This window comes from Scyliorhinus torazame, chromosome 17 (genome assembly GCF_047496885.1).
Source record: "Scyliorhinus torazame isolate Kashiwa2021f chromosome 17, sScyTor2.1, whole genome shotgun sequence".
In the NCBI taxonomy this organism is placed as follows: domain Eukaryota; kingdom Metazoa; phylum Chordata; class Chondrichthyes; order Carcharhiniformes; family Scyliorhinidae; genus Scyliorhinus; species Scyliorhinus torazame.
In genome coordinates this window covers 134,704,500-134,720,662 of record NC_092723.1, presented here as the reverse complement: position 1 = coordinate 134,720,662, position 16,163 = coordinate 134,704,500, and the positions used below count along the sequence as shown (strand labels likewise).

At 47.8% G+C, this 16,163-nt stretch overlaps 1 protein-coding gene across 3 annotated transcripts in view; it reads right to left on the bottom strand.

Annotated features, from left to right (window-relative positions):
- e4f1 (E4F transcription factor 1) overlaps positions 1-16,163 on the bottom strand; it is a 73,191-nt gene that overhangs the window by 15,245 nt on the left and 41,783 nt on the right. For all 3 annotated transcript variants that reach the window (XM_072481101.1, XM_072481099.1, XM_072481100.1), the window contains 3 exons: positions 7,074-7,179; positions 5,017-5,234; positions 2,149-2,347 (listed from right to left, as the gene is read on the bottom strand). In XM_072481101.1, the coding sequence (XP_072337202.1) occupies positions 2,149-2,347; positions 5,017-5,234; positions 7,074-7,179 (523 nt within the window). The remainder of the gene's footprint in view (positions 1-2,148; positions 2,348-5,016; positions 5,235-7,073; positions 7,180-16,163) is intronic.

Sequence of the window (16,163 nt, the reverse complement as noted above, 5' to 3'; positions counted from 1 at the left end):
GCTGTGAAGCAATTGTGCTATCCACAAGGATACCATGCTGCCCTTTCGCTATGAAGGCCAATATATCATTTACCTTCTTCACCACCTGCTGCACCTGTATGCATACCTTCAGTGACTGGTGTACAAGGACACTCGGGTCTTGTTGCACAATCCCCTCTCTTAATTGATGGCCATTCAGATAATAATCCGTCTTCCTGTTTTTGCTACCAAAGTGGATAACCTCACATTTATCCAAATTATACTGCATCTGCCATTCATTTGCTCACTAAATCAACTTGTTCAAATCACACTGAGGGATCTCTGCATCCTCCCCACAGTTCACCCTCCCACCCAGCTTTATGTCATCTGCAAATCTGGAGATATTATATTTTGTTCCCTGATCTAAATCATTTATGTTGTGAATAGCTGGGATCCCAGCACCGATCCCTGCAATATCCCATGAGTCGGTACCTGCCATTTGGAAAAAGACCCATTTATTCCTACTCTTTCTTTCCTGTCTGCCAACCAGTTTTCTACCCATCTCAACACACTACCCTTAATCCCATGTGCTTTAATTTTACACGCTAATCGCTTATGTGGGGCTTGAAAACCTTCTGAAAGTCAAAATAAACCACATCCACTGGCTCCCTTTCATCAACTCTACTAGTTATATCTTCGAACAATTTCAGTAGATTTGTCAAGCATTACCCTTTCATAAATCCATGCTGACTCTATCCGGTCCTGCCACTGTTTTTCAAGTGCTCTACTGTAACATCTTTGATAATGGATTCTAGAATTTTCTCACTATTAACATCAGGCTTGCTAGTCTATAATTCCCTGTTTTCTCTCCATCTCCCTTTTTGAATAGTGGGGTTACATTAGCTACCCTCCAATTTGTAGGAACTATTCCAGACTCATAGAATCTTGGAAACCCACCATTGCATCCACTATTTTTAGGGCCACTTCTTTCAGTACTCTGGGATGTAGATTACTTATACTTATTAAAATGATCAATTTATTACTTTGACGTTGCTTTATTTTTGCACAGCAAGTTGTTTCTTTTTGTTCATACCTCCATTTTTAAAAAAATGCAAGTTTAATGTTGTGCCAAACTTATCTTTCCGAAATTTGCTCATCGGCTTCAGTGAGAAGAAAATGGAAATGTGGCCACCCATGCACGAAGGTTGGACAAGCCAGGTGTAGATAGAGATAAACTTTTCTTATACGCAGAAGGGTGAAAAACTAGAGGACACCAATTTAAGGTGATTGACAAAAGAGCCAGAGGCGACATAAAGAAAATTTCTGTTCACTCAGTGTCTGGTTGGGGCAGCACGGTGGCGTTGTGATTAGCACTGTTGCTTCACGGCACTGAGGACCCGGGTTCGATCCCGGCCCCCAATCACTGTCCGTGTGGAGTTTGCACATTCTCCCCGTGTCTGTGTGGGTGTCACCCCCACAACCCAAAGATGTGCAGGTTAGGTGAATTGGCCACACTAAGTTGTCCCTTAATTGAAAAAAAAAGAATTGGGTACTATAAATTTTAAACAAAGAGGAAAAAAAAGGTGTCTGGTTAGTTTCTGGAATGCACTGCCTACAAATGTGGCAGTCTCAAGATTCTATCGTAGTTTTCCACGGGGAATTGGATAATTATCTGAAGAAAAATTGTTTTGCAAAGCTCTGGGGGAAGGCAGGGCAGCTGAATTGCTCTTACAGAGAGCTGGAATGGATACGATAGGCTAAATGGTCTGCCTCTGAACTGTAATTATTTGCAGATTATATTTAACAGGAAGTTTCAGCAGCTCCCAGCAAAACCATTAGTTTTTGGCTGTCTAGGTTTTAGCATTTTGAGTTTCCTCCCAAAACCTCACTAACTCTCCATCTCTCTCTGCTCCTTTAAAGATTCCTTAAAACCCACTCCCTCCTCTTTGACCAATCGTTTGGCCGTTTGTCCTAATATCACCATTTGTCAACTTTTGCCTGATTATTCTCCTGTAAAGCACAATGCAACATTGTACCACATTAAAAGTGCCAAATAAATACAAGTTTCTGTTATTAAAAATGACAGGAGCTCAAGACCAATTTAAGCAAATGGGAGATGTAGATTGTAAACTCTAATCCCACTGTGATGCCCTGCATCCCTACCAGGGGCCCACCTGATCTCACACCCACCTTTGGCACGTAAATGTCGATTGAGGGTCCCATGTTCAGCAAAGCCTCGACCACATTTGTAGCACGTGAACGGCTTTTCTCCTGTGTGGAGTCGCACATGTCGAATGAGGGAGCCCTTCTCTCGAAATGCCCGAGTACAGTAGTCACATGCAAACGGCTTATCCTCAGAGTGTGTCCTCAAGTGAACCTGCTGTGCATTCTGGAAAAGAGATATAACCATTAGAATTGAACAGTAAATAGATCTTTCTGCACCACACACAATCACTACTCAGTGTATGAAGAAAAAAAACATGGATTTATAGAGTGCTTTTCACAACCTTAGGACATCCCAAAATGATTTCCAGCCAACACAGTACTTTGGAATTGTAGTCACTCCGTAATGTAGGAAACGAGCAGCCAATTTTCACGCATAAAACGTCCACAAACCATGTGTTAATTACCAGATAATCTGTTTTTCAGTTATGTTGATTGAGGAATAAATATTGGCCAAGACACTGGGGATAAATCCCCTGCTCGTCTGTAATCGTGCCGTGGATCTTTTACATCCATTTGATTATAATCGGAACATAGTGAGAGGCAACAATCAGAACACAAAGTCAGATAATTGGAATGTAGATAAGAGATTGGGATACAATTAATTGTAAACAAGTAAAATTACAATGTAATGTAAAAAGAGACTGGTATGATTGTAACATACAGACAGAAAGGACTAAATCCAAATGAGAGAGGTGAGTAGTTACAACTGGAATGCAGAGATGCAAGGTTACAATTAGAATGTGGAGACACAGCTATAATCAGATCTTACATAAATGCAATCAGAATGAACAGAATGTGCTATTACATTGGCAGCACTGAAACTAGAGGTAAAATAAGGTTACAATTAAACGTAGAGACAGGGCTGTGACAGGAATGTACAGGAAGAACAGGTGACTGCCAACAGCACAGAAATAGGCCTGTCACAGTACAGTCTGACAGAGGCATGATGAAATGGTGTGTGAGACTGGGCTACAATCAAATGTGCAGAGAGACACGTCTTTTCCAATGTTGCACTCATGAAATCTCAGTGACTATGATGTATAAGATTCCGCAAATTATTTTAATATGCTGCTTCTACAATGCTAATCATCAGATTATTCTCAATTATTATACAGGGTTTATACAAGGTAGGATGGCTATTTAGCCCATCTAGCTGATGGTTCCATATAAATATTTCATTATCCATTACAACATCTAACTGCCTTTGCATAACTTCAAAGATGTTGGGCGCGATTCTCCGCTCCCGTGCCGGTTTGGAGAATCGCCTGGGTCGCCAAATTTTCCCGCGACGCCGGTCCGACGCCCTCCCACGATTCACGGAAGCGGCCAGATCGTCACAATCGCGTTTTGCGCGGCGCGGTCCAGTGAATCGCCCGAGATAGCCAAAATGGCGATTCACCGGCACCCCCGCGATTCTCAGTGCCGGATGGGCCGAGCGGCCTGCCTAAAACGGCGGGTTCCCCCCGGCGCCGTCCACACCTGGTCGCTGCCAGCGGGAACGCTGGGGGGGGCGGCCTGCGGGGGGGGGGGGGGGGGGGCAAGGGGGGATCCTGCACCGGGGGGGGGCCTCAAATGGGGTCTGGCCCGCGATCGGTGCCCACCGATCATCGGGCCGGCCTCTCTGAAGGAGGACCTCCTTTCTTCCGCAGCCCCGCAAGATCCGTCGGACATCCTCTTGCGGGGCGGACTCGGAGAGGACGGCAACTACGCATGCACGGGTGACGCCAGTTATGCGGCGCCGGCCGCGTCATGTATGCGGCGCCGCCTTTACGCGGCGCCAAGGCCTGGCGCGCGTAAATGACGCGGCGCCGCTCCTAGCTCATTTTCAGGCCCTGAATCGGTCGGGATAGGGGTCGTTTCGCTCCGTCTTGAACCTCAACGGCGTTCACGACGGCGTGGACACTCTGTCTCCATTTCAGAGAATCGCGCCATTTGTCTTCGGTACCCCTCCGAGACTGACACTTATATTTCACATGGCTCCTCTCACACAAAATATCTAGTCTGAAGCAAATAATTTATGTAGCTGGAATACCCCAATGTTCTCATGTAAAATGGCTGGTCATAGTCAAATCTATTCTGGGGAAGCCTCGGTCAACTTATCTGCTGTCTATGTAAGTGTCAATAGTTTATCATTTCTGAATCTGAAGTTTGGGATTTCAAGATCCAGTAGAGAAACTGATCTCGGTTGATACTCCCAGTGCAGTGTTGAGGAAGTGCTGCACTGTCATAGATACCCCCTTTTAGAGAAGACATAAAAGATTCCATTACTATTTGGAGCAGCAGCGTTCACCCCTATGTGCTGGTCAACAGTTATCTTTTAACTAGCATCACTAAAACAGATTATATGTTATCACATGGTTGTTTGTGGGATCTTACTGTGTGCAATTAACTGCCATGTTTTCTAAGTTACAGGGCAGCACGGTGGCACAGTGGTAGCACTGCAGTCTCACGGCGCCGAGGTCCCAGGTTCGATCCCGGCTCTGGGTCACTGTCCATGTGGAGTTTGCACATTCTCCCCGTGTTTGCGTGGGTTTCGCCCCCACAACCCAAAGATGTGCAAGGTAGGTGGATTGAACATGCTAAATTGCCTCTTAATTGTAAAAAATGAATTGGGTAGTCTAAATTTAAAAAAAAAAATGTGTTCTAAGTTACAAAAGTAACTACACTGCAAAAGTACTTTATTAGTTGTGAAATGCTTTTAAACATCCCAAGTCACGACTGCCACTATAAAAATGCACAATGCATGTCTTTCTTTCTCACAAACTGACAACAGTTAAATGTGTCATGGTACTGGTTTACAGGCCCATCCTTTTATTGTGCTGTTTCTCCGACCTTGGTCTTGTATCTTTTGCCACACTTAGGGCATGGGTACGGCCGATCATCCGAATGTGCCCTCATGTGTTCCTTTACATGGGCGATGCTCTTGTATAGTTTGCCACACTCCCCACATTTGAAGCGCCGCTCATTGTAGTGTGATTCCATGTGTTTCCTCAGAATGTAGGTGGTCATAAATTCCTTCTCACACAGCTCACACTGGTGGGGCTTGTAACCTGGAGGAACACATAGTCAGTTTAACAAATACATGCTGCACAGCCCGATAATGAAGACCACTGAAACTTGGGCTCTCCCCCTATTCTTTCTACTCACGGTCAAGGCAAAAAGTTAACTTCAAGAGCAGATTCACATCTCCTATGATTGAAACTGAAAACCATCAATGTGTTAGAGACTAATCCCCCTTTTATATCTGTGTTAAACTCACTCTGTCCGCTCTAAGACTATGATCCAGAATGTCTTCCATGCAAGGTCACTGATTTCTCAATCTCTCTATATAGGATCAGTGCATTGATCCTCCTCCACCAGCCCTACCCAGCTTTCATTATCCAAATATACAAAAAAGGTGTCCAAGGAACCAATGCAGTAAATGCACAGCCCAGAAGGCAGTTGGGAACCTAGTGTGGTAAATGGTCAACAGTGGCTGCATCAGCATCCAGTGTGGCATTTGCCATTCCTGGCAGTGGGCAATCTTTATTTTACTAAATTTACATTTGTAAAACACTTTTAATGTAATAAAACATGAGCCACATGAAGAGGACCTGCTAACACAAGTATGTTTTAAGGAGCATTATAAAAGGAGAAAATAGAGTTAGCGAGATTGAGAGAGGGAGTTCCAAAGCTTAGAGCCTTGGAAGCTGAGGGCACTGCCACCAATTGTGGAGTGAACAAAATCAGGGATGCGCAAGAGGCCAGAACTGAATTGAGCACAAAGATCTTACAGGGTTTTTAATATACATTTAAAGTACCCAATTGTTTTCTTTCCAATTAAGGGGCAATTTAGCATGGCCGATCCACCTATCCTGCACATCTTTTGGTTGTGGGAGTGAGGCCGACACAAACACGGGGAGAATGTGCAAACTCCACATGGACAGTGACCCGAGGCTGGGATCGAATCTGGGTTCTCACCGCCATGAGGCAGCAGTGCTAACCACTGTGCCACCATGCCACCCTAGATCGTACAGGGTTGTAGGAGGTCATAGAGATGCAATCGTAAGCCAGGAAACCAAATCCTCTTTAACCACCGGATTAAATTTGGCAACAACACAAGCCTGTCTTGAAAGGTAACAATAAAACACTGTAACCTTCAAATATGTTGCACTCACTTGCATCATACCTCAGACATGAAGCGTGGAATTTGGCTGCAAAGGGAGTGCATATTAAGCAAAATAAATAATTAGTTTTATAGACAAATTGCAACAGAGGGAGACTGCAACAGGTCTACTCCTGTGATGTCCAGACCAGCACATCTGGTAAAGGCAGTGCCCTGCATTGACCATCAGAGAGCTGTACTGATGTGTTCATCAGGAAGAAGAGAGAAGGGATTGAAGGACATGGCAAGCAATTGGAATTGATCGATGAAAAACAAATAAAATTATTCGAACTAATGGTCTTTTTCAATTCTTAAAAATTCTGAGTTGATATGAAGAGATGATTATTTTGGTGACCCTCTATGATCTCGACACTCCCCCAAATCTTTCCTCTTGAATATCCCCAATTTCCTTCGCTCCACCATTGGCCTTCAGTCACCCCATCCCCAAACTCTAGAAATATCTTCCTAAACCTCCCTGCCTCTCTCTCTTCGTTTAAGACACTCCATAAAACCTAGCTCATTGATCAAGCTATCCTAATATCCTTTTAATGTGACTCAATGTCAAACTTTGTCTGCTAATTGTTCCTGTGGGCAACCTGGGACTTTTTACTATCTTAACAGTACAATATAGATACAAGTTGCTGTTGAAGTGAGGAAGGAACTATAAACCAAAGCACACTCAATAAATATTTGAGCACAAGAGACAGTAACACAAATGTATGGCTCATGTGCCTTGTGTACTCACCTAAATGTGCTTTAATGTGCAGACGGAGGTAGCTGACTCCTTTGAACACTCGACTGCAGTGAGGGCACTGGAAACTATTGTAGCTCCTCTCACTTTTTGAGTTTACCTGCATATACAAAAAGTGCAAGACATATTTAAATTCAAGTGAAAGTGCCACGAAAAGTACTAAACCGTCAGATCCTCCCCATAACCCATTTCTTGGGCAAGATGTTAGGCGAAGGACATGGCTCCCCTCTTGTCAATTCAGGAGTTAAGTGTCATCTTAAGGGTGACACACAGCTTAGAAGTAACTTGGCAGGGAACCTCCCCAGCTCCTGAGACAGGATCTACAATCAGATTAGCACACAGAGACAAGAGAAAGTAAGCCTTACTGATTCAAAGGCAGATGATAAGACTGAAATATAGATCCTCTCCTGAGCTTACTGCTCAAAACTCCTGGTTAAGATTTGGAAGGAGACAGATTTCCCTGTGTGGCACAAGGTTGATATCGGAGTCAGAAAATATGATTATTAGGACTGAGATAAGATATTGGGATTCATTCCACTACAGTAGACAAGGTTAAGAAGAAATTTGAATATATTTTTCAAGTCCTAAAATGCTTAGATGCAATGAATAGAGGAAAACTATTTCAACTGATTAGGGAGAGAGTTATGAGGTGTCATCAATTTAAAATTAGTTGAATTTCTTTGCACACAAAATTGTTTGAAACATGAACTGCTTTGCCATAAAGCTGAATTGAGTCAAACGATATTGCATCTTTGCCGCTTTGACAAAGAGTCATTGGACTCGAAACGTTAGCTCTTTTCTCTCCCTACAGATGCTGCCAAACCTGCTGAGATTTTCCAGCATATTCTCTTTCGTTCGACAATGTATCTTTTAATAGCAAAGCAAATAAACATCTGAATCAGAGTATTATTACTCATTATTTATTCTTCTGATGTGGCCATTGCTGACAAGGCCATCCCTAGTTGCCCCCGGAGAAGATAGGAGTGAGCCTTCTTCTTGAACTGCTGTAATCCATGTGGTGAAGGTTGCTCTCACAATGTTGCTATGTTGGTGATATGGCATGCACGAGGGAGAGGCCGCGTGCGCGAGGGAGAGGCCTCGTGTGCGAGGGAGAGGCCGCATGCGCGAGGGAGAGGCCGTGAGGGTGCGTGCGCAAGGGAGAGGGTGCGTGCGCAAGGGAGAGGGCGCGTGCGCAAGGGAGAGGGCGCGTGCACAAGGGAGAGGGCGCATGCACAAGGGAGAGGGCGCGTGCACAAGGGAGAGGGCGCGTGCACAAGGGAGAGGGTGCGTGTGCAAGGAAGAGGGTGCGTGCGCAATGGAGAGGGCTCATGCACAAGGGAGAGGACGCGTGCGCATGGGAGAGGGTGCGAGAGGAGCATATGAGAAAGTGAGCATGTGAGAAAGTGAGCATGTGAAAGAGAGAGTGACAAAGACAGTGAGAGATAGAGAGAAAGAGTGAGAGAGAGAGAGCTAGAGTGAGGGAGACACAGTGAGAGAGAGAGAAAGTGCACGAGTATGCGTCCGGCCCACTCCTTGTCTCAGCATTCTTATTCACCCTCACCCCCAAATACCAACACATACTTTCACCCACTTTCACAGTGGGTGAGGGGAGAGAGTACCCTAAGACTGAGAGTGAGCCAGACATGCTCACATACACTTTCTCATACTCTAATGGGCATCTTTATTAATTACTCTTTTTTCAAATGATCAGTTTATTGCCATGATATTGCTTTAGTTTTGCTCTGCAAGTTGTTTCTTCTGTTCATACCCCTATTAAAAAAATATATATTTAATGTTGTGCTAAATCTCATCTTTCCAAAATTCTGTTCATCAGCTCAAGTGAGAAAAAATGGAAATGTGGCCCCACACGCAAGAGGCCTGGACAAGTCTGTCCGAAAGCATTTCATGGCCCATTAATTAGAATTTAAGTGCCATCACTATTGTTCAGGAGGCAAAAACAGAAGTCAATTAATGCACAAAATCCCCACAATCTCAACTGATGCTGCTGTTTGAAGGATGGAAGTTAATAAAGGGAGAATTCATACAATGCAGCAGGAGGCCATTTGGCCCACTGAGTCTGGACCAAATCTCCGAAAGAGCACCCTGCATAGACCCAGTCCCCTGCCCTATCCCCGTAACACCACTTAACCTTTGGACACTGCATGGCCAATCTACCTAACCTGCACATCATTGAACTGTGGGAGGAAACCGAAACACCTGGAGGAAATTCACACAGACAAGGGGAGAACGTACAGACTCTACACAGACAGTCACCCGAGGTCGGAATTGAACCCGGGCACCTGGCACAGTGAGGTACCAGTGGCAACCATTGTTTTTTTATTTTTATTTTAATACATTTAGAGTACCCAATTCATTTTTTCCAATTAAGGGGCAATTTAGCGTGGCCAATCCACCTACTTTACACATCTGTGGATTGTGGGGGCGAAACCCCCGCAAACACGGGGAGAATGTGCAAACTCCACACGAACAGTGACCCAGAGTCGGGATCGAACCTGGTGATGTGTTGGGTGTTCTGGATCATAAACAGGTCACCAACACCGGAAGTGGTGCAACTCTGTTTTATTATAAGGTTAACTACATTAACATACTTGAACTGTGGGAAAATGCAATACCAGCTTTAACTGTTGACTCTTGCCTAGTCCTAACCAGGTGATGCACTCAGCACATGGTGAATATCTGTGTTGCAGGCTGTGAGCTCTGTGCTCCGAGCTGGCTGCTACTAGAATGAGCGGGAACTCTCCTGTCCCCTGTCTTTATAGTGCGTGTGCTCTCACTGGTGATTGGCTGCAGTGTTGTGTATGCTGATTGGTCCCACTGCATGTCCATCAGTGTGTGTGTGTGTGTCTGCACCATGATATACTGGTGTATATTATGACATCCCCCCTTTTATATAAAGAATATGTGCCTGCGTGACAATAAATATCGTGTAGTGAATGTACCTGACTATGTGTGTGCGTGTCATTTACATGACTATGTACATGAGGCTAATCTATTTACACAGGAAGATGGCTGGTGCAATGAACGTTATATACAAACTACTGGAACGATGAAACAGGATAACAGAACAGATCAGAGAGTCCAACATCGTAAAATGCATAAGTAAAGTCTCTGAGGTGGGCAACAAATTCTGGTTGACCGCCTCAAGGGTGGGTCAGGAGCCACCGGCTGAGGAACGGGCTGTTCCACGGCAGAGTGAGGAGGATGCAGAGTATTCGGAATCTCCACATAGTCCAGGTTGGGGACAACAGGAGGGCGTGGCACCTGTGGAGGATCACGTAGCGAGCGTGGAACAAGACAAAGGGCACGCCGATTGCGGCGGCGAATGGAACCATCTGGCAGACGAACCAGGAACGAGTGGGGAGACACCTGCCGAAGAACCACAGCAGTTGCAGACCAGCCACCCTCCGGAAGATGGATGCGGACGTTGTCATCCGGCGCCAGAGCAGGGAGATCAGTCGCCCGAACGTCATGCGCCGCCTTATGTTGTGCACGAGATTGTTGCATCCGCCGAAGGACCGGAATGTGGTCGAGGTCTGGGACGTGAATGGACGGCACCGTGGTCCTGAGGGTGCGACCCATGAGCAGCTGGGCTGGCGACAGGCCCGTGGAGAGTGGGGCCGAACGATAGGCCAGCAAGGCGAGGTAGAAGGCGGATCCTGCATCGGCAGCCTTGCAGAGGAGCCGTTTGATGATGTGGACGCCCTTTTCCGCTTTACCATTGGATTGGGGGTGCAGGGGACAGAATGTCACATGCACAAAGTTGTACCTGCTGGCAAAGTTGGACCATTCCTGGCTCGCGAAGCAGGGGCCATTGTCCGACATCGCAGTGAGTGGGATGCCGTGACAAGCAACGGTCTCCTTGCAGGCACGGATGACCGCCGATGTTATGTTGTGCAGGCGTACGACCTCCGGGTAGTTCGAAAAATAGTCTACAATCAGAACATAGTCCCTGCCGAGCGCATGGAACAGTCCAGGTGAAGGAAGGTTGTTTTACAGCCTACCTTAGACCAAGGGGACGTGACCAACTCATGGGGCTGTAGGGTCTCACGTGGTTTTGCCGGCTGGAACTGCTGACAGCTGGGGCAGTTGAGCACTGTGTTGGCGATGTCCTCATTGATGCCGGGCCAGTACACAGCCTCTTGGGCTCTCCCTCGGCACTTCTCCACGCCACGATGGCCCTCGTGTAGCTGTTCCAAAACGAGCTGGCGCATGCTGTGCGGGATCACGATGTGGTCCAGCTTCAGGAGGACACCATCGACTACTGCCAGATCGTCTCGGATATTGTAGAACTGCGGGCGTTGGCCCTTGAGCCATCCGTCCGTCATGTGGTGCATGACACGTTATAGTAGGGGGTCAGCCGCAGTCTCGCGGCGAATGTGGATAAGGCGTTCATCCGTGGCCGGCAGATTGGAGGCCGTGAAGACCACATGGGTGTCAATCTGGCAGACGAACCCCTCTGGATCACACGGGGTGTTGACTGCCCTGGACAGAGCGTCGGCTATGATCAGGTCCTTGCCCGGGGTGTATAGGAGCTGGAAATCGTACCGCCGGAGTTTAAGCAGAATGCACTGGAGGCGAGGGGTCATATCATTCAGGCCTTTTTGTATAATGTTAACCAGCGGGCGATGGTCGGTCTCGACAGTGAATTGGGGGAGGCCGTACATGTAATCATGAAATTTGTCGACCCCAGTCAACAGGCCCAGGCACTCCTTTTCGATCTGCGCGTAGCACTGTTCCGTGGGGGTCATGGCACGTGACGCATATGCAATGGGGGCCCATGATGAGGCCTCATCGCGTTGCAGGAGCACCGCCCCAATGCCTGATTGGCTGGCATCCGTTGAAATTTTTGTTTCCTTCGTGGGATCAAAAAATGCCAATACCGGGGTCGTGGTAAGCTTGGTCTTAAGCTCCTCCCATTCGCGCTCATGGGCGGGAAGCCATTAGAAGTCTGTCGACTTCCTGACCAGGTTCCGAGAGCTGTGGTATGGGAGGCGAGGTTGGGGATGAACTCCCCCAGGAAGTTGACCATGCCCAAAAATCGGAGGACCGCCTTCTTATCCGCTGGCTTCTGCATGGCTGCGATGGCTGCCACCTTGTCCGCATCCGGCCGCACACCCAACCGGGAGATGTGGTCCCCTAGGAACTTGAGTTCCTTCTGGCCGAAGGAACATTTAGCTCTGTTGAGGCAAAGGCCTTGGTCCCGTATTCGTTTGAAAACACGCTGGAGGCGACTGATATGCTCCTGCGGGGTGGTGGACCAAATGATGATGTCGTCAACATGGACGTGCACACCCTCAATGCCCTCCATCATTTGCTCCATGATCCGGTGGAATACTTCTGATGCCGATATAATCCCAAACGGCATCCTGTTGTAGCAGTATCTGCCAAACGTGGTATTAAAGGTACACAGCTTTCTGCTGGACCGGTCTAGTTGAATTTGCCAGAATCCTTTCGAGGCGTCAAGTTTGGTGAAGGTGTTGGCCCGAGCCATCTCGCACGTGATCTCCTCACGCTTGGGGATACAGTAATGCTCCCTCATTATGTTGCGATTCAGATCCTTTGGGTCAATGCAGATCCGGAGCTTGCTGGAGGGCTTCTTTTTTAAAAAAATATATTTTATTCAAGTTTTTTGGCCAAACATAACAGTACGTAGTGTTTCTTTTACACAACAATAAAGCAATATAAATAACCGTGGCCAGTTTTAAACAAATAAATAAATAATATATAAACAAAAACAAAAAACAAAACTAAATGGCAACTGCCTTGTCCAAAATAAATACTCTCCAAAAATACAGTCCAACAATCCAATATACAATTACATATACCAAATACCTATACATATACAATAACATCCCTGAGAGTCCGACCGATTCCTCCCCCCCGCCCTCCCCCCCCCGGGTTGCTGCTGTTGTCTACTTCTTTTCCATTCCCTCTATCTTTCTGTGAGGTAGTCGACGAACGGTTGCCACCGCCTGGTGAACCCGAGCCGAACCCCTTAACACGAACTTGATCCGTTCTAACTTTATAAACCCTGCCATATCGTTTATTCAGGTCTCCACACCCGGGGGTTTGGCTTCCTTCCACATTAACAGTATCCTGCGCCGGGCTACTAGGGACGCAAAGGCCAACACGTCGACCTCTCTCGCCTCCTGCACTCCCGGCTCTTCTGCAACCCCAAATATAGCCAACCCCCAGCTTGGTTCGACCCGGACCCCCACCACCTTCGAAAGCACCTTTGCCACCCCCACCCAGAACCCCTGTAGTGCCGGGCATGACCAGAACATGTGGGTGTGATTCGCTGGGCCTCTCGAGCATCTCGCACACCTATCCTCTACCCCCAAAAATTTACTAAGCCGTGCTCCAGTCATATGCGCCCTGTGTAACACCTTAAATTGTATCAGGCTTAGCCTGGCACACGAGGACGATGAGTTTACCCTACATAGGGCATCAGCCCACAGCCCCTCCTCAATCTCCTCCCCCAGTTCTTCTGCCCATTTCCCTTTCAGCTCATCTACCATGATCTCCCCCTCGTCCCTCATCTCCCTGTATATGTCCACTACCTTACCGTCCCCCACCCATGTCTCTGAGATCACTCTATCCTGCACTTCCTGCGTCAGGAGCTGCGGGAATTCCCTCACCTGTTGCCTCGCAAAAGCCCTCAATTGCATATACCGAAATGCATTCCCTTGGGGCAACCCATATTTCTCCGTCAGCGCTCCCAGACTCGCAAACGTCCCATCTACAAATAGATCTCTTAGTTGTACTACCCCAGCTCTTTGCCATGCTCCAAATCCCCCATCCATTCTCCCCGGAACGAACCTATGATTGTTTCTTATCGGGGACCGCACCGAAGCTCCCGACCCTCCCCATGCTGTCTCCACTGCCCCCAAATTTTCAATGTAGCCACCACCACCGGGCTTGTGGTGTATTTCTTTGGTGAGAACGGCAACGGCGCCGTCACCATTGCTTGCAGGCTAGTCCCCCTGCAGGACGCCCTCTCCAATCTCTTCCACGCCGCTCCCTCCCCTTCTCCCATCCACTTACACACCATTGAAACATTGGCGGCCCAGTAGTACTCACTTAGGCTCGGTAGTGCCAGCTCCCCCCTGTCCCTGCTACGTTGCAAGAATCCCCGCCTCACTCTCGGGGTCTTCCCAGCCCACACAAAACTCATAATGCTCTTCTCAATTCTTTTGAAAAAAGCCTTCGTGATCACCACCGGGAGGCACTGGAACACAAAAAGGAATCTCGGGAGGACCACCATTTTAACCGCCTGCACCCTACCTGCCAATGACAGGGACACCATGTCCCATCTCTTGAAATCCTCCTCCATCTGTTCCACCAACCGTGTTAAATTAAGCCTATGTAATGTACCCCAATTCTTGGCTATCTGGATCCCCAGGTACCGGAAGTCCCTTGTTACCTTCCTCAATGGTAAATCCTCTATCTCTCTGCTCTGCTCCCCCGGATGCACCACAAATAACTCACTTTTCCCCATGTTCAGTTTATACCCTGAAAAATCCCCAAACTCCCCAAGTATCCACATTATCTCTGGCATCCCCTCCGCCGGGTCCGCCACATATAGCAACAAATCATCTGCATACAGAGATACCCGGTGTTCTTCTCCCCCACTAAGTACTCCCCTCCACTTCCTGGAACCCCTCAGTGCTATGGCCAGGGGTTCAATCGCCAATGCAAACAATAACGGGGACAGAGGACATCCCTGCCTCGTCCCTCTATGGAGCCGAAAATAGTCAGACCCCCGTCCATTCGTGACCACGCTCGCCATCGGGGCCCTATACAGCAACTGTACCCAAAGCCAAATCTCCTCAACACCTCCCACAAATAATCCCACTCCACTCTATCAAATGCTTTCTCGGCATCCATCGCCACCACTATCTCCGCTTCCCCCTCTGGTGGGGGCATCATCATTACCCCTAGCAGCCTCCGTATATTTGTATTCAGCTGTCTCCCCTTCACAAACCCAGTTTGGTCCTCATGGACCACCCCCGGGACACAATCCTCTATCCTCATTGCCATTACCTTGGCCAGAATCTTAGCATCCACATTCAGGAGGGAAATGGGCCTGGAGGACCCGCATTGCAGCGGGTCTTTTTCCTTCTTTAGGAGGAGCGATATCGTTGCCTCTGACATAGTCGGGGGCAGCTGCCCCCTTTCCCTCGCCTCATTAAAGGTTCTCATCAGTAGCGGGGCCAGCATGTCCAAATATTTCTTATAGAATTCAACTGGGAATCCGTCTGGTCCCGGGGCCTTCCCTGCCTGCATGCTCCCAATCCCTTTCACTACTTCCTCCGTCTCAATCTGTGCTGCCAGCCCCACTCTCTCCTGCTCCTCCACCTTAGGAAATTCCAGCTGATCCAGAAAGCACATCATTCTCTCCTTCCCGTCCGGGGGCTGCGCTTCATATAATCTTTCATAAAATGCCTTGAACACTCCATTCACTCTCTCCGCTCCCCGCTCCATCTCTCCCTCCTCATCTCTCACCCCCCGTATCTCCCTCGCTGCTCCCCTTTTCCTCAGTTGGTGGGCCAACAACCTACTCGCCTTCGCCCCATATTTGTACTGTACACCCTGTGCCTTCCTCCATTGTGCCTCTGCATTACCCGTAGTCAACAAGTCAAATTCTACATGTAGCCTTTGCCTTTCCCTGTACAGTCCCTCCTCCGGTGCCTCCGCGTATTGTCTGTCCACCCTCAGAAGTTCTTTCAACAACCGCTCCCTTTCCCTACCCTCCTGCTTTCCTTTATGTGCCCTAATAGATATCAGCTCCCCTCTAACCACTGCCTTCAGTGCCTCCCAGACCACTCCCATCTGTACCTCCCCATTATCATTAATTTCCAAGTACCTTTCAAGACACCCCCTCACCCTTAAACACCCCCCCTCATCTGCCAATAATCCCATGTCCATTCTCCAGGGTGGAAGCTGTTGTTTTTCTTCCCCTATCTCCAGGTCCACCCAGTGTGGAGCATGATCCGAGATGGCTATAGCCGTGTACTCCGTCCCCGTCACCTTTGGGATCAGTGCCCTTCCCAAAACAAAAAA